Source organism: Sturnira hondurensis, unplaced genomic scaffold (genome assembly GCF_014824575.4).
Source record: "Sturnira hondurensis isolate 20B ecotype Veracruz unplaced genomic scaffold, ASM1482457v3 Scaffold0006413, whole genome shotgun sequence".
Lineage (NCBI taxonomy): Eukaryota > Metazoa > Chordata > Mammalia > Chiroptera > Phyllostomidae > Sturnira > Sturnira hondurensis.
In genome coordinates this window covers 53,530,172-53,548,650 of record NW_028079044.1, presented here as the reverse complement: position 1 = coordinate 53,548,650, position 18,479 = coordinate 53,530,172, and the positions used below count along the sequence as shown (strand labels likewise).

Genomic DNA, 18,479 nt, shown 5'->3' with positions numbered 1-18,479 from the left:
GGTTCTGACCCCCAAAGGCTGTGAATGTACCTTATAAGGCAAAGGAATTTTGCAGATGTGATTATGTTGAGGACCTTGAGATGGATAGACTGTCCTGGATTATCCCCGGGGGCCCCAAATGTAATCACACGTATCCTTTTAAGGCAGAGGCAGAGGAAAACGGCTACAGGACAAGACAAGGTGACTGGAGGCAGAGATTGGAATGATGTCACCACAAACCAAGGCACACTGGGTGCTGGAAAAGGAATGAATTCTCTGGAACCTCCAGAAGGAACCACTCCTGCTGACACCTCGATTTTAGCCTGTAAGACTCAGTTTGGATTTCTGGCCTCCAGAACCAAAAGAGAATAAAAGTCTATTGTTTTAAGCTTTCAAGTCTGTGGTTATTTGTTAACTGGTAATTTCATAACCTCTCACCACTAAGATGTCCGTTGTCTTCTACAACACCACATGCAGCCTCCAAAGAAAGCCAGCCTACTCAGCCTTGCTGGGGGGCTGCTAGGCCTTCCGTCCTGTCTCCCAACCTGGGCAGGGGGGCTGGGGAAGCTGGGGGCAGGGAGGAAGCCTGGCCTACAGGTGGGTGTTGAGGGGATGGTAGGCCTTCCCCCTACCCTGCAACTGGAAGTCCCATGATCTTGGCTTAATCCTCCTGGAGTAGAGCTTTCAGGACATGGATTTGGGATGGGAGGAAGCAGGTTCTGATTCAAATGCCAGATGCCTGTTTTTACCAAGACTTGGTAGACCTCCTTGAATAAATGCTCTATGTCCTTCGGTCAATATTCAGAGGGAGAGGGTCACACAGTCCTCGTGGGAGATTTGCTCCTGCCAGTCCTCTCACGGTCGGGGTTTGGCACAGGCACTGTCACTTCCATCACATTCCTCTGGTCAGAAATAAGACCCACGGCCAGTTCAGATGGCATGGCATGAGAAGCGGCCCCCTTTTGAGGGGTGAGCAGCACATTCCTCTTTGGGTGGCCATCTACAGTCAGGTGAGGCCTCTGCTACCTCTCCAGCAACTGGAAGGGACTGCCTTTGTCAGGACAGAGGGCTCCTGGGAGTTTGGGAGGGCAAGGTTGCACAGCAGTCACTGGAGGCCCTGCCCCAGGTCTCAGAGCTCTGACTCTGCCAGGGGCGAGTGCACAACAGCTCTGCCCCTTTAAGCATCAGGTCCTGAGAGCTTCCTTCACCTGGGAAGCTATGCTAGTTTCCTGCTGCCGTGGAGCGAGCAGCCACAGTGAAAACTACACCTGTTTGTTGCTCTGGCTGTTGTGGCTCAGTGAGTTGAGTGCCAGCTTGAGAGCCCAGGAATCATTGGTTCGATCCCTGGTCAAAGCACACGTCTGGGTTGTGCCCCAGGTCCCTAGTTGGGGATATGTGAGAAGGCAACGATCAATATATCTTTCTCATATCAATGTTTCTCTCCTTTTCTGTCTCCCTTCCCTTCTGTCTAAAATAAATAAATACAATTTTTTTTTTTTTAGATTTTAAAAAATGTATTTATCGCCCTGGCTTGGTGTAGCTCAGTGGGTTGAGCGCGGGCCTGTGAACCACATGATCGCAGTTCGATTCCCAGTCAGGGCACATGCCTGGGTTGTAGGCCAGTTCCCAGTGGGGGACTTGCGGGAGGCAAAAAAATGTATTTATCTTTAGAGGGGAAGGGAAGGAGAGAGAAGGAGAGAAATATCAATGCATGGTTGCCTCCCGCAAGTCCCCCGCTGGGAACTGGCCTGCAACCCAGGCATGTGCCGTGACTGGGAACTGAACCTCGATCGTGTGGTTCGCAGGCCCGCGCTCAATCCACTGAGCTACACCAGCCAGGGCTTTTTTTTTTTTTTAATTGTTATTCAACCCTGGCTGCTGTGGCTCAGTGGACTGAGTGCCAGCCTGCAAACCAAAGGGTCTCTGGTCCATTCCCAGTCAGAGCACATGCCTGGGTTGCAAGCAAGATTCCCAGTGCAGGGTGTGCAAGAGGCAACCACACATTCAGGTTTCTCTTCTGCTCTTTCTCCCTCCTTTTCCCTCTGTTTAAAAATAAAGAAATAAAATCCTAAAAAAAACCCAACCCTGTTGTTTAAGTACAGTTGTCTCCATTTTCCCACCACCAATTTTCTGCCACAATTTTTCCCTCACTCATCCACCCCCACCTCCCACCCTAAATAAATAAAATCTTAAAACAAAACAAAAAAAGAAAGACTCTACCCCACAACCCTTAGAAATAGGGTTCTTTCTTAATTATAGACACCATTAAAATGGTCATTATTTCCATCGAGATGAAGTGCAGTTATCTCCTAGTCCCTAGAACACAGCTCTCAGAGGCATTCACTGCACTGTCAGCACCAGTGAGGATTCCCCACCGAGGTCACCAAGCCACAGTGAAGCATATGGGGAAGGGACACGCCCACCCCAGCAGAAGCTACTTGTCGGTGAGTGGACGCTGCGCTGAGCAGACCAATGAAAAGGAACTGTCAATGTGAAATAAGCAATAATCATAAAGTAAGGGAACACCTTGGCAGTGGCTCCTCTGCCCCCAGGAATCTGCAGTCCTCAGGACTCTCATGGGCCTGCCTGCTGCCTGCCCTGAGGAGAAGGCCCTGAATGTGGGGCCTCGCCCAGGGCACCTGCCCTAAATATGAAAGTGCCACTCTCTGTACCCTGGACACACCCAGCACCACCTGGTCCCCCTGTCGGCCTCCTGCTCCAGCCTAACGTGACCAGCAGCCCAGCCCTGCTCCCGAGCCCGGCATCTGAGTCGCTGCTGTCCAGCGCCTGCTGCTGCTGCACCAGTGCCCCTCCCTCAAGGCAGCTCAAACACCCACCATCTGGACCAGCAATTTTCAACCAGTGTGCTGTAAGAATTTTTAAAAGATTTCATTCATTTATCTTTAGAGGGGAAGAGAAGGAGAGAGGGAGAGAGAAACATCAATGTATGGTTGCCTCTCATGCATCCCCTGCCGGGAACTGGCCTGCAACCCAGGCATGTGCCCTGACTGGGAATCGAACTGCGATCCTTTGGTTCAAAGGACCATGCTCAATCCACCGAGCTACACCAGCCAGGGCTGTAAGAATGTTTAAGACATGGGATATCTGACGATTTAGTCAGGGGCACTGACCTCTTAACCCTTACATTATCAAATAAAATCAACAACAATCAACACAACAATACCTATCCATTGTGAATGAATAAAAATTATACCTATTTTTTGGTCAGATTGGTGAAAGACATATTTTCGGGTGTGCTGCAGAATTTTGGCAATTAGTTTGCGTGCCCCATGACATGAAAACCATTGAACATTGCTGCTCTAGACCCTTCGGATGCTGTGCTGGCCGTAACTACTCCAACACTGTGCCCAGTCACCCACGCCGCCACCTGGCATGGGTAGGTGAGACGCTGAGCACCCAGGCAGGCAGGTGGCGATGCCTGAATCTTGACTGCTCTCCCTGCGACACACCTGTGCTGCGCTGGGATGAAGAAGCTTCTGTCCTCCAGTGGGGACCTTCCTACAGGGACCCCAAAGCCTGGGGCAGGGCTGGATTTGCTAATCATCTGGCCCTGGGGGAGGCCAGAGGTCAGAGGTCAGAGGTCCTCTACGATCTGCTCTGCTCCAAGTGGTTGGAACTGCTGAGCCCTGGAATGGAATGCCGCCAAGGCGTGGGGGCAGGGGCAGTGCTGACCTCACAATGGCAGGGCCTACTGTTCCTGGCTGGCCGGCTGCTGCTGGCATCTGCTGTCCCCCCCCCCAATGCCGGGCATGTCCCTCCTCAGCAGCTACGAGGGTCTGCGGCAAGAGATCCAGAGGCTGGCGCAGGAGAACGAGGAGCTGCGGCGACTCGTGCAGCTGATCCAGGAGAACCAGGAGCTGAAGCTGGTGCTCAGGAACCGGGGCAGCACCCTGGGCTTCTGCAGCTCTGGGCTCCTGGCTGAGGTGGCCTCCAGCCCCCGACTGCCCCGGCGCAAAACCATCAAGTTCAAGGATGCTGAAAAGGGTGAGCATCCCAGGGGCTGCAGGGGCTCTACTCAGGGGCCTGCTTTGTGCCAAAGGAGGGAAACCCCTGTCCCAGAGGCTGTGCTATGCCATGGGCTCCGGAGGAATTTGAACAAAGTGAGGGCCGGGCAGAGGGGCTGCTCCTTTAGTAGGTGCAGCCGAGAGAAGGTGGCATCCCTGAGAAAATGACATTGGACCAGAGCTGGACGGAAGTGTGGGAGCCACGAGGCTGGGGTGGAGTTTTCCCGGTGAACAGTCCATGCAAAGTCCCTGAGGTGGCAGTGAGCTGGGTTTGCTGAGGCCAGTGGTGGTGCAGTGGAGGGTACACGAGGACCAGGAGGGCCTCACAGGGCATAGGAGGCCTAAGGGTCGTGCTCTGTGGTGCCCCCACCCCTGGCTCCTTGACTGATGGGGGACAGTCCTTGACTGGGATGGACAATCATGGTGAGAAGTGATGGACTTGCCTAGGGCAGGGGAATGATGAGTGGTGGGCTCTGGACATCTGTGCTGAAGGCTGAAGTGACAACAGGACTCTTGGCAGGTTGGGGTGGGGTGCAAGAAAGAGGGACTCCGTTCAAGAGGGAACATAACATTTGGCCAGAACGCTGCAAATGGGCAGCTGCCCTGAAACAGGCAAGTGGCAGGTGACCCCAGGCCTGGTGGCATTCGCACGACGCACTGGGGCTTCTGGCCGCACAGAGTGAAGGGGAGACACAAGTGGGTGCAAGGGCGGTGCACGGCCTGACCGCCACAGTGTCTGGAGGCGGGCGGCGGGGGAGGGGACGCGCGGACGCAGCGCCACAGCCCCGCCCCGTCCGGGATCAGGCTGGAAAGCCCCCACCAGCTGTCCTTAGGTGGCTGGCGGCGGAGCGCGGGGGCGGCTCCTGGCAGGCTGAGCTTGACGCCACTGGGAGAGTCGGGCGTGCCAGGACCTGTCGTGCAGGGGGCGGGCCCGCTTCCGGGCCGGGGCGGGCGCGGGCAAGTCCTGCGGCCCGAACTGACGGCAGGAGACGCGGAGCCACCAGGCCACGTGGGCCCGGGACAGGACCTTCGAGACCTCCCTCCAGGGCGCTGAGTCCCTGCTCTGCAGAACTCCGGCCTGCGGCCCCGCCCCGTCACCTGCTCAGGCTCCGGTGGGTCCCGTGTCCTACAGGCCTTGGCCCAAAGGTCGAGCCGTTAGGAAGTGGAGCTCCCCGCACCGGCTCCAACCCTGTGCCTCCCCGTGCTCGAGGAACGCACTCCCCCCAGGTCCAGGGCTCCCGGCGGCGCCCGCCTTCTCAGAAGCCTGTTTCAGGCCCGGGTTTCAGCTCCGACTGGGGACTCAGGCCTAGCGCCGCAACCTGAGCGGCTCTGGCCCCGCCTCAGGCTCCCTCTGAGCGTCGCCCTGCAGCTCTGGCGCTTCCGAAGCTCCTCCTGGACCTGTAATCCCCCATCCCAGCTCTGCCCAGCACCCCACCTGTGGATGAGCCCGCCTCCTTGCTGACTCCCCCTGCCTCTCTGCCCAGTCCTCCCAGGACTCCAGCCGGAAGAGTCACTGCTGGACTCCAGCCCCACCACCATGGGCGGCCCGGAGGGGTGCTTCCATTTTGCTATCGACCGCGGAGGCACCTTCACAGATGTCTTTGCCCAGTGCCCCAGGGGGCATGTGAGGGTCTTGAAGCTGCTCTCAGAGGACCCTGCCAACTATGCGGATGCCCCCACTGAAGGCATTCGCCGAATCCTGGAGCAGGTGGCCACGCAGGGCTGTGGGGTGGGGTGGGACCCCAGGGCCAGAGGCCTGACACTGACTCTGTGGTTCCCAGGAGGGGGGCATGCTGTTGCCAAGGGACCGGCCATTGGATACCAGTCGCATCGCCAGCATCCGAATGGGCACCACAGTGGCCACCAATGCACTGCTGGAGCGGCGTGGGGAGCGGGTGGCCCTGCTGGTGACACGTGGCTTCCGAGACCTGCTGCACGTGGGCACCCAGGCCCGCGAGGACCTCTTTGACCTGGTGAGCTCACCCATGCCAGCAGGTGGCTGGGTCCCCTCGAGGCGGGCAGTCCTTGGAGTGTCAGAGCCAGCCCAAGGCCATCGGATGGGCAGAGAGGAGGTTCTGGGCGCGCTCAGCAGAACCCCGTGTCCTCCCCAGCACTCGGAGCGGTCATATGTGCTGCTCCTGTTGGCCACTGTGCCCTGTCCTGGACCCCAGGTGTGCAGCAGCCCAAGCCAGCTGTTCAGGGTGAGGGGTGGGAGTCCACCCCCCCCATACTGCTGGAGGAAGGAGCTGCTCTTGGGTCAGGGCAGTTGGCCACATTCAGGTGCCCGGGGGCAGAGAGCTGTCCCCTGGGTGGGCTGTGCTGGGCCACACTTCTGTCTCCGGGGCCTGTCCACTGGCTGGGACACATTCCCTCGCCTGCAGTACCCACCCACGCAGGACCCCAGCAAGGACCCCCAGGCCTGGGCCTTCTCTGAGCCTCTGCCCACCCCCAGGCCGTGCCCATGCCTGAGGTGCTGTATGAAGAGGTGCTGGAGGTGGATGAGCGTGTGGTGCTGTATCGCGGGGAGCCGGGCACTGGGGCACCTGTCAAAGGTGTGTGCCTTGGGTGTTGGGGTCTGGGGGCCGCAGGGTCTCACGGGTCTTTGACGGGTGGTCATGGCTTCCCCACAGGCCGCACAGGGGACCTACTGGAGGTACAGCAGCCCGTGGACCTGGGGGGCCTGCGTGGGAAGCTGGAGGGGCTCCTGTCCCGAGGCATCCGCAGCCTGGCCGTGGTGCTCATGCACTCCTACACGTGAGTGTGAGCTGGAGCGGGAGGAGGGGAGCCGCCCGGGCAGGAGGCCAGGGTGAGGGTGGGGATTAGGGCTGAGTGGGGGGTGGGGGTGGAGGTGGGAGGTGCAGCCCTCTGGGTTGTTGTCTCAGGTGGGCCCAACACGAGAAGCAGGTGGGCACACTGGCCCGGGAGCTGGGCTTCACACACGTGTCGCTGTCCTCGGAGGCCATGCCCATGGTGCGCATCGTGCCTCGGGGGCACACGGCCTGCGCCGACGCCTACCTCACCCCTGCCATCCAGCGCTACGTGCAGGGCTTCCGCCGGGGCTTCCAGGGCCAGCTCAAGGTGAGGCCCCCCGCCCGCTCCTGCTGCCCCGCGGGTGCCCAGCCCCTTACCGCCCCTTGCCCGCCTGCAGGACGTGCAGGTGCTGTTCATGCGCTCCGACGGCGGCCTGGCGCCCATGGACTCCTTCAGCGGCTCCCGGGCTGTGCTGTCCGGCCCTGCCGGGGGTGTGGTTGGCTATTCTGCCACCACCTACCGGGCAGAGGGAGGCCAGCCTGTCATCGGCTTTGACATGGGAGGTACAAGGGCAGAAGGATGGGGTCCGGGGGAGGCTGGGCAATGCCAGGCATCGAGGTCTGTGGGGTGACTCCTCACCACCAGACCACCCCCCAGGCACGTCCACCGATGTGAGCCGCTACGCCGGGGAGTTCGAGCACGTCTTTGAGGCCAGCACAGCAGGAGTCACTCTCCAGGCCCCCCAGCTGGACATCAACACAGTAGCAGCTGGTGGGGGCTCCCGCCTCTTTTTCAGGTCAGCTCCCCCACCTTGGTTGGGACCCCCTGTCTGCCTCCCAACCTGCCCCCAATTCCAGTCCTTCCTCCCCCAAGGTCCGGCCTGTTTGTGGTGGGGCCCGAGTCTGCAGGAGCCCACCCAGGCCCTGCCTGTTACCGGAAAGGTAAGATCTGGGCTCACCTGCAGGGCCCTTCCATGCTGCCCTGGCCCCCTACCCCCCACCTCCTGAGCCTTGCCACACCGCCCACTCCTGGTCCCCCGATCCCAGCCCCCAACCCGACACTGTGCACACCTCCCAGGGGGCCCCGTGACAGTGACAGATGCTAATCTGGTGCTGGGTCGCCTGCTGCCGGCCTCCTTCCCCTGCATTTTTGGGCCGGGAGAGGACCAGCCACTGTCCCCTGAGGCCTCCCGAAAGGCCCTGGAGGCTGTGGCTACCGACATCAACAGCTTTCTGACCAATGGGCCTTGTCCGGCCTCCCCGCTGAGCCTGGAGGAGGTGGCCATGGGGTTTGTGCGTGTGGCCAATGAGGCCATGTGCCGGCCTATCCGCGCCCTCACACAGGTACGCCTGCCTCTGCCCTCGCCGCCCAGCCCTGCCCCACCCCACCCACTCAGGCAACCCCATGGAGGGGAGGGGTTGGGAGCCTGGTGGGATAAATTAAGCCACTGACCCTCTTCGGGCTTCTCAGGCACGAGGTCACGACCCCTCGGCACATGTGCTGGCTTGCTTCGGGGGAGCTGGTGGGCAGCACGCTTGTGCCATCGCCCGGGCCCTGGGCATGGACACTGTGCACATTCACAGGTGTGTCTGGGCCTGGGGCACGTCACCGAGGGTGGGGGACCCCTTTTGGGAGGCCGCTCTCACCGCCCCGTGGCCCTGTGTCCTCAGGCATAGTGGGCTGCTGTCGGCACTGGGGCTGGCTCTGGCAGATGTGGTGCACGAGGCCCAGGAGCCCTGCTCCCTGCCCTACGCGCCCGAGACCTTTGTGCAGCTGGACCAGAGGCTAAGCCGGCTGCAGGAGCAGTGTGTGGACGCCCTTCGGGCCCAGGGCTTCCCCAGGTGCGGCTCTCGGGGTGGCTGGGCTGGGCAGAGAGGGCTTATGCATCCCAGGTGAGCCGCAGGCTAGTCTGATGCCTGCCTCCCCGAGTGGGGCCGGCGCCCCGGAGCAGTGCTCAGGGAGGGTGGACTGTGAGCCCAGAGGAGGCGGGACAGGCGGCCTTGCAGGGTGCCCTGTGTGAAAGGCCTGCGTGGTGACCATGGCAGGTCCCAGATCAGCACCGAGAGCTTCCTGCACCTGCGCTACCAGGGCACAGACTGTGCCCTGATGGTGTCCGCCCACCAGCACCCGGCTACTGCCCACTCGCCCCGTGCCGGCGACTTTGGGGCAGCATTTGTGGAGAGGTAGGCAAGCTTGTGTCCTGGGAGCCCTGGTGGGGGGGCCTGCGGGCCTGGCTGTCTGGCGCTGATGGCCCCCTTGGGTCTGTGGGCGCAGGTACATGCGGGAGTTCGGCTTCATCATTCCCGACCGGCCGGTGGTGGTGGACGATGTGCGGGTGCGGGGCACCGGCCGCAGTGGCCTTCGCCTTGAGGACGTCCCCAAAGCCCAGACCGGGCCTCCCCGGGTCGACAAGGTTGGTGACCCTGCCTGTGCACACTCACCCGCACCGTCAGGCACGCGGGCATGTGCACAATGGGAAGTCCTGGGGTCGGGGGCTGGACCTGCAGCCTCGCTTGCCCACACCTCCTCAGATGACCCAGTGCTACTTCGAGGGGGGCTACCAGGAGACCCCCGTGTACCTGCTGGGAGAGCTGGCTTATGGGCACAAGCTTCAGGGGCCCTGCCTCATCATTGACAGCAACAGGTAGGCTGAGGTCCAACTGGGTGGGGCCATGGGGGGTGTGGGTTGGGGCTACAGTTGCGGGAGCCTGAGTTAGCTGTGGGGCCCTGGTGGGGGGTTCTGACCCAAGGCTGCAGGGGTCTGAGGTACTCTGGGGTCCCATCGTGGCTGGGATGTGCTCTGGCCTGGGACTATGGGGTTCCCAGTTGGGACTGTGCTGTGGCCTTGCCCCCAGCACCATTCTGGTGGAGCCAGGCTGCCAGGCAGAGGTGACCGAGAGTGGGGACATCCGCATCTCAGTGGGGGCCGAGGCTCCCAGCACGGTGGGTGCCCAGCTCGACCCCATCCACCTGTCCATCTTCTCACACCGCTTCATGAGCATTGCTGGTGAGTGACACCACCTTCTCCCGGGTCCTTCTCCCTGCACTGTCCAGTGGATGCTCTGCCTACTGGGCAGAGGTGGGCACAGAAAGTGTCACCTAGGGGAAGAGGCAGAGTCTTGGCTGGTGACAGGGTGGGCACTGAGGCCCTGGCTCTGAGATGGCACAGGCCCCCTGAACCAGCAGACCTTGGGAAGAGTGTGGCCCTCCTCCCACTGGCAGCCCCGTGATCTGGGATTGTCTTTGGCCCGTGAACAGTGTGGACAGGAAGTGGGCTCAGACCAATCTGAGCAGCATCAGGCTGGGGGCACCAGGCTTTCTCCGTGCTTGGCAGGGCAGACTGACGTGGGGCCCCAGCTTCTTGTTGGTCCTGGCTCTGGGACTCGGGTGCTGCCTCTCCATACCCAGGGTGAGCTGTGGGTGGGGTGGGGCCAGCGGCGCCTGGTCACTCTGTGTCTTCAGAGCAGATGGGCCGCATCCTGCAGCGCACGGCCATCTCCACCAACATCAAGGAGCGCTTGGACTTCTCCTGCGCCCTCTTTGGGCCTGATGGGGGGCTGGTCTCCAATGCCCCCCACATCCCTGTGCACCTGGGCGCCATGCAGGAGACCGTGCAGTTCCAGGTTCGGTGGGCCCCTCTTCCTGCCCTTCTCATTTGCCCTGCCTCCGCCCCCATCTCCTCCCCACTCTCAACCTGTGTACCGGCTTCAGATCCGGCACCTGGGGGCTGACCTCCACCCTGGTGATGTGCTACTGAGCAACCACCCCAGCGCAGGGGGCAGCCATCTGCCAGACCTGACCGTCATCACGCCGGTGAGGGCCACTGCCTGGGAACCTTGGGGGGCAGGGAGGCCATGCAGCTGACCACTGCCTTCTGCTCCTAGGTGTTTTGGCCAGGACAGACCCGGCCTGTATTCTACGTGGCCAGCCGTGGGCACCACGCGGACATCGGGGGCATCACACCGGGCTCCATGCCCCCACACTCCACCACACTGCAGCAGGAGGGCGCTGTCTTTCTGTCCTTCAAGCTCGTCCAGGGAGGAGTTTTCCAGGAAGAGGGTGAGCGGCAGTGGGCCTAGGACGCAGCCTGCCATCCTAGGCCTAGCCTGAAGCTGGGGGAGCCAGGTGGTGACGTCTCTCAGAGACGACCAGAGGAGCGGAGATGAGTTCTGCCTGGGCCCAGGAAGGCCTCAGTGGTTTGGGGGTGGGGAGTTGGCCAGGACACTGAAGGGACTGGGTACAGAATGGTGAGGAGCCTATTTTAAGGTGTTTACAATCTGTACTCGGTCTGCACTGAGTGATGCTGAGCCTTAAGCTGGGCAGCAAGGGTGGGGTGGACACAGCTGTTTTGGAGGTCAATGTTGGTATTGATGGGATTTGGGGGTAAGGGCAACGGTTGAGGACCAACAGCTGGAGGACGGAGGCTCTGGCTCTGAGTGGGCACAGAGCAGCTTCGGGGAAGGTGGGACGGAGCGGCAGTGAGGAGTGGGAGGGAGGACCGTGGGAAAATACGCAGCTGGCTGGAGGCTGTCAGCATCTGAGGGCCCAGGGGCATCCCAGAGTCACAGGAAGTCACATGGGCAGGGTGGAGGGTGGTGTAATAGAGCCACAGGCTGCCGAGGCCATGAATAGAGTGACCTAGGTCTGGCTGCTCCTTTGGTCAATCTGGGGTGAGGGCAGGGGGCAGGGTCATGGGAGGGGCCTGCACAGGAACCTGGCAGAGGGCCCAGTGGCCAGGAAGCTTCAGAGAGAACCTCGGCCGAACCTTGGCCTAGACGTGAGCGGGGCCACCCCAAAGTGAGGAATCGCCTCTGGGTCCAGACCTGCTCTGCTCGAGGGGACACTGGAGGCTTCGTCCCGATCTGGGGGGCGGGGGACGCTGCACAGATGGTCACATTGATGGTCTTTCAAAGCAGTTGGCTTGGGGGCTGGTGGGGCCACAGGGCTGAGGGCAGTGTGAATGGGGGACCGTTAAGGGAAGTGTTTTTTCTCCTGGGACAGGGAGGGAGGCCCAGAAAAACGCCTATAAAAAGTGGGTTCCAGAGGTGGAGAGGCAGGACAGGAGGAAATAAAGGAAGGAGGAGACTTGGCTGAGGGACAAACGTGCCTGTCACACACTGTCCTCTTTGGCCCCGCTGCCTGCCCCGTCCTGGGGTGTTTGTGGGGGTGGCTGAGGTGTGGGAAGGAGAAGGTTCAGCTGATGGGAGGAAGCTGTGGGTTTTCAGGGCACTGGAGGGAGTCAGCAGGGCTGTGGGGAGGCCCCCCAACATGGGGTGCCCACAGTGCCCAGCAGCGGTACAGCAGGTATGGAAAAGGCAGCCCCCAGACTGGAGAGTGGCTTAGTGGTGACTCTACACATCCAGCCGTCACAGAGGCCTTGCGGGCTCCAGGCAAGATTCCTGGCTGCAGTGGGACCCGGAACCTGCACGACAACCTGTCAGACCTCCGAGCCCAGGTGGCAGCCAACCAGAAGGGCATCCAGCTGGTGGGGGAGCTAATCGGGCAGTATGGACTGGATGTGGTGCAGGCCTACATGGGCCATATTCAGGTGGGCCTGGGACAAGAACATGGGGGTGACTCTGTGCCAACTCCCAGGCAGCTGGGCAGGTAGGGGAGGGAGACACCTGGTCTACCCAGAAGGCGGTATGGCTGCCTCTGAACCCAATCCCTGCCAGGCAAACGCTGAGCTGGCTGTTCGGGACATGCTTCGGGCCTTCGGGACTTCTCGGCAGGCCCGGGGCCTACCTCTGGAGGTCTCTGCAGAGGACCACATGGATGACGGCTCCCCCATCCGACTTCGCGTGCATATCAACCTGAGTCAGGTCTGGCTGCCGGCAACCAGGGCAGTGGAAGGGGGCGAATGGGATGTCTGGGGTATGGCAGCCCTAGAGCTGATGACCTCTCCTCTGGGTGGGCAGGGCAGTGCGGTTTTTGACTTCAGCGGCACTGGGCCGGAGGTGTTCGGCAACCTCAACGCACCACGGGCCATCACACTGTCTTCCCTCATCTACTGCCTGCGCTGTCTGGTGGGCCGAGACATCCCGCTTAACCAGGTACGCAGGCAAGTCCTGTATGCGGAGTCAGCAGGTCTACCCCAAACCCCAGGTTACTCGGAGTAAGCCTGGGTCAAAGTCAGCCCAGCAGCCCGATAATGGACTGATGGTCCCAGACGTGCTGGTTGTGAGAAGACGAGTTTCTCCCGACTGCCTCTGAGAGCTGGTCCCTGGCTGCACAGGGCTGCCTGACGCCAGTTCAAGTGGTGATTCCGAAGGGCTCCATCCTGGACCCGTCCCCAGAGGCGGCCGTGGTGGGCGGCAACGTGCTCACGTCGCAGCGCGTGGTGGACGTCATTCTGGGCGCCTTTGGAGCCTGCGCCGCCTCCCAGGTACGGCAGACGGGTGGGTGCCGCCAGGGTTTGCTGGGGGTGGGGGATGGGGAGGCCGCAGGCTGGGGCTCTCAGGGAGTGGATGCCGCCCGGGTTTCAGGAATCGCTCGTCCCTGCCAGGGTTGCATGAACAACGTGACCTTGGGCAACACCCACATGGGCTACTACGAGACTGTGGCTGGAGGTGCAGGCGCGGGCCCCGGCTGGCACGGGCGCAGCGGCGTGCACAGCCACATGACCAACACACGCATCACGGATCCCGAGATCCTGGAGAGCAGGTGCGAGATGTGGGCGGGGCTCTGGAGATGGGCGGGGCTGGGCAGCCGACCTACCGGAGCGGCTGTGCGGAGCCATTGGCCTGCGCAGGTACCCAGTCATCCTGCGCCGATTTGAGCTGAGGCCCGGGTCCGGGGGCCGCGGCCGATACCGGGGCGGCGATGGTGTCGTCCGTGAGCTGCTGTTCCGCGAGGAGGCACTGCTGTCTGTACTGACCGAACGCCGCGCCTTCCGGCCCTACGGCCTCCACGGTGAGCACCTCCCTCGATCCCCCCTCCAGCAGCCCAGGCTCTCCCTCACCCTAGCCCAGCGCGCTTCCCCTCCGTCTTCTCCTCCCTCCCGTTTCCCCCTATCTCCTTACCAAGCTCCCCCATGCCTCTCTTCCTTGCTTCCTGGGCCACCCTGCGCCTTGCCTTTTCCTGCAGGGGGTGAGCCTGGTGCCCGCGGCCTAAACCTACTGATCCGCAAGGACGGTCGGACGGTGAATTTAGGCGGGAAGACATCGGTAACCGTGTACCCCGGGGTGAGGATTGCCATCCGTCCCGTCCCATCTCCATCCCCTGGCAGCTCTCGTCCCACAGAAGGGGAACAGAGTTGCAAAATAACCAGACTCAGTTTAATTTGGCTCCTGAAGGAAAGGGGACAGCAAACCAGGCTCAACAGCTCAGGCCGGTGTTGTGGGTGCGCCGCTGTGGGGGTGGGGCCCCTGCCTGCGCTGAACCTGCCCCTCTGCTCCACAGGACGTGTTCCGCCTGCACACGCCAGGTGGCGGGGGCTACGGGGACCCCGAGGACCCCGCCTCGCCTCCCGTGTCGCCTGCGCAGCCCCCAGGCTTCCCCGAGCGAGGCAGTGTCTACGAGTACCGCAGGGCCCAGGAGGCCGTGTGAGGGGGGCGCACACAATAAAGGTCCATTCGGTGGTCCTGCTCCGGCCGCGACCCGCCAGGCTCACATGTGCCTCCTTGCCCGTCTTTCAACCCTGCTTCACCGCCGTAGTCTCACGGGGGCATCGAAATTCGGAGCCGAAGCCCCACGGCCAGGTGGTCCGTGAGCCCCGCCAGGGCGGTGCTGAATGTCACCTGTTCTACTTCCTGGGGAGNGCCGTGTGAGGGGGGCGCACACAATAAAGGTCCATTCGGTGGTCCTGCTCCGGCCGCGACCCGCCAGGCTCACATGTGCCTCCTTGCCCGTCTTTCAACCCTGCTTCACCGCCGTCGCCTCACGGGGGCATCGGGGGCATCGAAATTCGGAGCCGAAGCCCCACGGCCAGGTGGTCCGTGAGCCCCGCCAGGGCGGTGCTGAATGTCACCTGTTCTACTTCCTGGGGAGCGGCAGTCAGGTTAGGGGGGTGGTCCCAGCACCAGCCTGCCCAGCGCCCTGAACTGTGGCACTTACTGGACTCAGCAGGTCCCCCGGCGCTTCCCGGTAGGTGATGTAATCCAGGCGCCGGCCGCGCCAGGGCTCAGCCCGGGGGCTTCCGTGGCGAGGGCCTGCCAGGTAGTGGTGGCGCCCTTCCTCTTTCTCCAGGGCCCTGAGGAGGGATGGTGTCAGCAAGGCCAGGGCACCCCTCGTTCCAGGTCCTCAGTTCCAGGCGGTGCCTGGCCCCCAGGTGGCCGCTCACCTCCGCAGCATCTCCGGCGAGCAGGCCACCGAGTGGTGGAGCCTGGAAGTGCTCAATATCGTTCCTGAGGGAGGGCGGGAGCGGACTCTGTGAGCGGGAGTACCGGCAGTCGGACCCTCCCTAGGGCCGCCCCGAGCCTGCGCGCCGTACCCAGGGCCCACGGCTGCTCCTGGCGCGTGCTCAGCCGGCAGGGGTCCCGGAAGTGGCTGAAAAGCTGGTGCTCCTGCTCCAGTGCGTGGTCTGCAGAGAAGGCCAGCATTAGGTGGGCGGGGCCAGGCTGCTGCTCACCCCACCGCGCCCCACTGCAGCCTGGCCTCACTCAGCGAGCAGTTGTCAAAGTTCAGGTCACCCAGGAGCACGCTAAAGGCCACGACTTCATCACTGTGGCGGCTCTCAGCCTCAAACTGCTCGGCCCAGTCCAGCAGCATCGTCAGCTGTTTGCAGCGCAGGGGCCCGTCCTCTGAAGGAGTGGGGGTGGTGATGGAAGAAGGTTCAGCCCAGGGTGTCCTATCCGATCCGGGACACAGCAGAATCTGCCCACCCCCGCCATTCCCGGTCATCTGTGGGCCCACCCAGGCACTCAGGAACTCGCGGGTGCATGGCAGGGGAAAAACGGTGGGGGAGGGGGATCCGCCCCCACGCAGAGGCGAATCGGCCTGCACACGTGCCCACGCCTGTAGGGCTCACCAATTGGCGCATGCAAATGCGTGCAGTGCAGGAAGCCCACGATGCGGCGCCCGTCCAGGATGCCCACTTGTGCCTGCAACACCACGGACAACCCCAACAACCCTCGCCCGTTCCACACCACGCCCCACCTCCTCCCGGGCCGGGGAGCGCCACTGCCTGTGAGCGGTTACCTGTGCAGAAAGAAGTCCCTTAGAGGCCAGCGCGTCCTCGCCACGAGCGTCAGGGAAGGACCGGAAGGCGGCGCGCAGCAGCGGGTAGCGGGATGCCAGTAGCAGTCCACTGCCCAGCAGCTTGAGGTGTGGCCCGGGCTGCAGGCCGAACGTACCAACGTCGTATAACACTGGGCCCAGACTGGGCGCCAGGCGGCTCACCAGGTGGCGTGCTGCGCGCAGATCGAACACCTCCTGCAGGCACAGGAAGTCCAGACCCGCCGGCACCGTGGCTATCAGCACCCCGCCGGGCGCCCCAGTCCCTGGCGGACTGTAGCCCATAGTCCCATAGCGCAAGGGCTGCAGGCCAGCGAGTAGCACCGCGCCCACGGCTTCGGCTCGCCGCTGGGTGTGCCGCAAATTGCTGAAGCGAGCTAGCCCGTCGGGAAGTAGGCACACGTTGGCACTGAGAAAGCTGAAGCAGCGCACGGGCTCAGCTGGGGGGCGCCAGGGTGCGGGAGGCGCCCAGCACTGCGGAGGCGGCTGGTAGGAGAAGGGGCGGCGCCAGGCCTGTAGGGGCAGCCAGAGCAACAGGCCCGGCAGGGCCAAAGGCAGGCCGATGAGCACTAGCAGCAGGAGCGCCGCTCCGGCTCCCGCGGCTGCTCTCAGCCACTTTAGGCAGCTGGGGCGCGCAATCGGCGCCCAACAGCCCAGCAGCTGGTCCAGGGCCCAGTAGGCCGGGAAAAGCAGCACGCGGGCCAGACCGTGGAGGGCATGCAGCAGAGGGTTGGAGAAGGGCGAGGGCCTGAAGGCGCCAGGCACCGGGGGCCAGTCCGGCGGAGATTGCATGGCGCGCGGGGTTCTTCCGCCGCGGGGCACCCCCGGAACTCATTCGCTTCCACCGCACAAGTTGACTCGTGGGAGCCTCCGCCGGAGCTGGTGGGGAGCCACAGGGGTCAAGGCCGCGTGGCGCAATCTGTGCGCTGACGCAGGAAGGTACCCATGAGCCTGGGGGCGCGGGCGCAGGGGATGATGTGTCTGGAAAACCGCCCTCTCACCCGAGAAATCTTGTCGGCGGTTGAAGAGAACAAAGGGGAAAGCGGAAGAGACACTGGCCTCGCAGTCCCGCCCCAGATCCTCCTCGCCCCGCCCCGCCCTCTCATGATGGCCGCAGGGAGAACCCCTAGACCCTCCTGACTGGAGTCGGGTCCCAGGCGCAGCCTGCACAAAGCGGAGAGTGGAGAGCCATCCTTTTCAGTGCGGGCGGGCGCAAAGCCAGCGAGGGACGTTCGGTGAGTGCCGCGTCCCCTCCCTCCCGCCTCCTGCACATCCACGTGGAATTGCGTTGGCGCCCCTGGGCCAGACTTCGGGATACACCCCACCCCTGCTGTCTCCCCAGAGGCCCGATGTCCAGCCCTTGAGTCAAAAGACATGTCCCCAGCCCTGGCTGGTGTAGCTCAGTGGATTGAGCACGGGCCTGTGAAGCAAAGGGTTGGTGGTTCGATTCCCAGTCAGGGCACATGCCTGGGTTGCAGGCCAGGTCGCCAGTAGGGGTCACATGAGAGGCAACCACACATTGACGTTTCTCTCCTACTCTTTCTCCTTCCCTTCCCCTCTCTCTAAAAATAAATAATAAAATATTTTTTAACAGATATGTCCCCAGATGAGAAACGGTCTCCCTACAATAGTGACAGCTGTGTCCCTACCCCAAGGAGCTTCCACTCTGGGGGGAAGGGACCACTGGCTCCACCCTCGCGGCAACTCCCCTCGAGGCACCGAGCAAGGGGGAAGCCAGCTCCCTCTCTGCTGAGCCCACTGGCACTGGCTGGGGTGGTTGCCAGGACAGCGGCCTCCGGCTCCACGCCCCCCCCCATTACCCCACCTTTCTAACTCGAGCTTTGAACCAGTGCCTACAGTTCTCACCGAGGGTTCTTATATTGCCTTTCACGGGGACTGGCAGGAAGGTGGTGGGCTTATGTCCCCCAACGTCCCAATTTCCCAAGGAATTTCGATCCCCTTTAGAAGTTAAGGTCTGGGGCTGGGTGTGTTCATGGCTGCTTGGCTATACCCACACAGTTCTCTAACCCTCTCCCCTTTCCCAGGGGTCTGGCTGGGTCCCCTGAAGTAGCAGGCCTAGGAGTGCGGAGGGCAGAGTAGTAGCCCCCGCCCCTAAACCCTCTTCTTCCCTGTACCCCTCCCTGGTCGCTGACATGATTCCTGTTTAAACGCAGATGCTGGGTCGTCCCCCTCACGTCAAAGCCACATGCTCCTGCTGGTCCTCAGGCCTCAGAGAGCATTCCCCCACTGTCCTCCTGTCCTCATGCATGGCCTCACAGGGAGGAGAGCCCCTGTCCTGAAGGGGCCTACACCCTTTAGCTCCTGCACCATTCACAAGCCCATCCCCCTCAGAATGTGCAGGTTACCTCTTGGTGGCTCCTACCTGCCTCCCTCCACTTCTTGCCAGCTTTGTTCTGCTTTCCCATCCTGCCTGTGCTGCTAGGCTCCACCCCTGCAGCAAGTGGGGTCTGGTCTTTGCACCCTGGGGAGTCACCCTCAGTCCTACTTCTTGCTCTTTCCCTTTAAGCCTTGAGGGCTCCCGCTTCTCCC

The 18,479-nt window shown here is 62.3% G+C and overlaps 2 protein-coding genes across 3 annotated transcripts; one reads left to right on the top strand and one right to left on the bottom strand.

Moving 5' to 3' along the window:
• The first annotated feature begins 4,830 nt into the window (after window positions 1-4,830).
• On the top strand, window positions 4,831-14,351 carry OPLAH (5-oxoprolinase, ATP-hydrolysing). 2 transcript variants are annotated; one of them, XM_037048804.1, is made up of 27 exons: window positions 4,831-5,013; window positions 5,489-5,712; window positions 5,786-5,977; window positions 6,457-6,556; window positions 6,635-6,758; window positions 6,887-7,082; window positions 7,153-7,318; window positions 7,413-7,551; window positions 7,629-7,696; window positions 7,833-8,098; window positions 8,226-8,338; window positions 8,426-8,596; window positions 8,801-8,938; window positions 9,030-9,168; window positions 9,287-9,399; window positions 9,611-9,762; window positions 10,218-10,378; window positions 10,467-10,568; window positions 10,640-10,814; window positions 12,119-12,303; window positions 12,431-12,577; window positions 12,674-12,808; window positions 12,991-13,140; window positions 13,261-13,418; window positions 13,507-13,667; window positions 13,842-13,939; window positions 14,157-14,351. In XM_037048804.1, exons 2-27 carry the CDS (start codon window positions 5,542-5,544, stop codon window positions 14,301-14,303), a joined length of 3,867 nt encoding a protein of 1,288 aa, XP_036904699.1. In that variant the 5' UTR covers window positions 4,831-5,013; window positions 5,489-5,541; the 3' UTR covers window positions 14,304-14,351. The 2 variants fall into 2 exon arrangements, with proteins under 2 accessions (XP_036904699.1, XP_036904700.1); XM_037048805.1 differs by lacking the exon at window positions 4,831-5,013 and adding an exon at window positions 5,020-5,116.
• LOC118988847 (sphingomyelin phosphodiesterase 5-like) lies at window positions 14,011-17,298 on the bottom strand. The gene is made up of 8 exons (XM_037048942.1): window positions 15,894-17,298; window positions 15,724-15,796; window positions 15,356-15,496; window positions 15,187-15,276; window positions 15,037-15,100; window positions 14,811-14,946; window positions 14,603-14,736; window positions 14,011-14,385 (listed from the first exon to the last, which is right to left on the bottom strand). Exons 1-7 carry the CDS (start codon window positions 16,719-16,721, stop codon window positions 14,635-14,637), a joined length of 1,434 nt encoding a protein of 477 aa, XP_036904837.1. The 5' UTR covers window positions 16,722-17,298; the 3' UTR covers window positions 14,011-14,385; window positions 14,603-14,634.
• Between the last annotated feature and the right edge of the window lie 1,181 nt (window positions 17,299-18,479).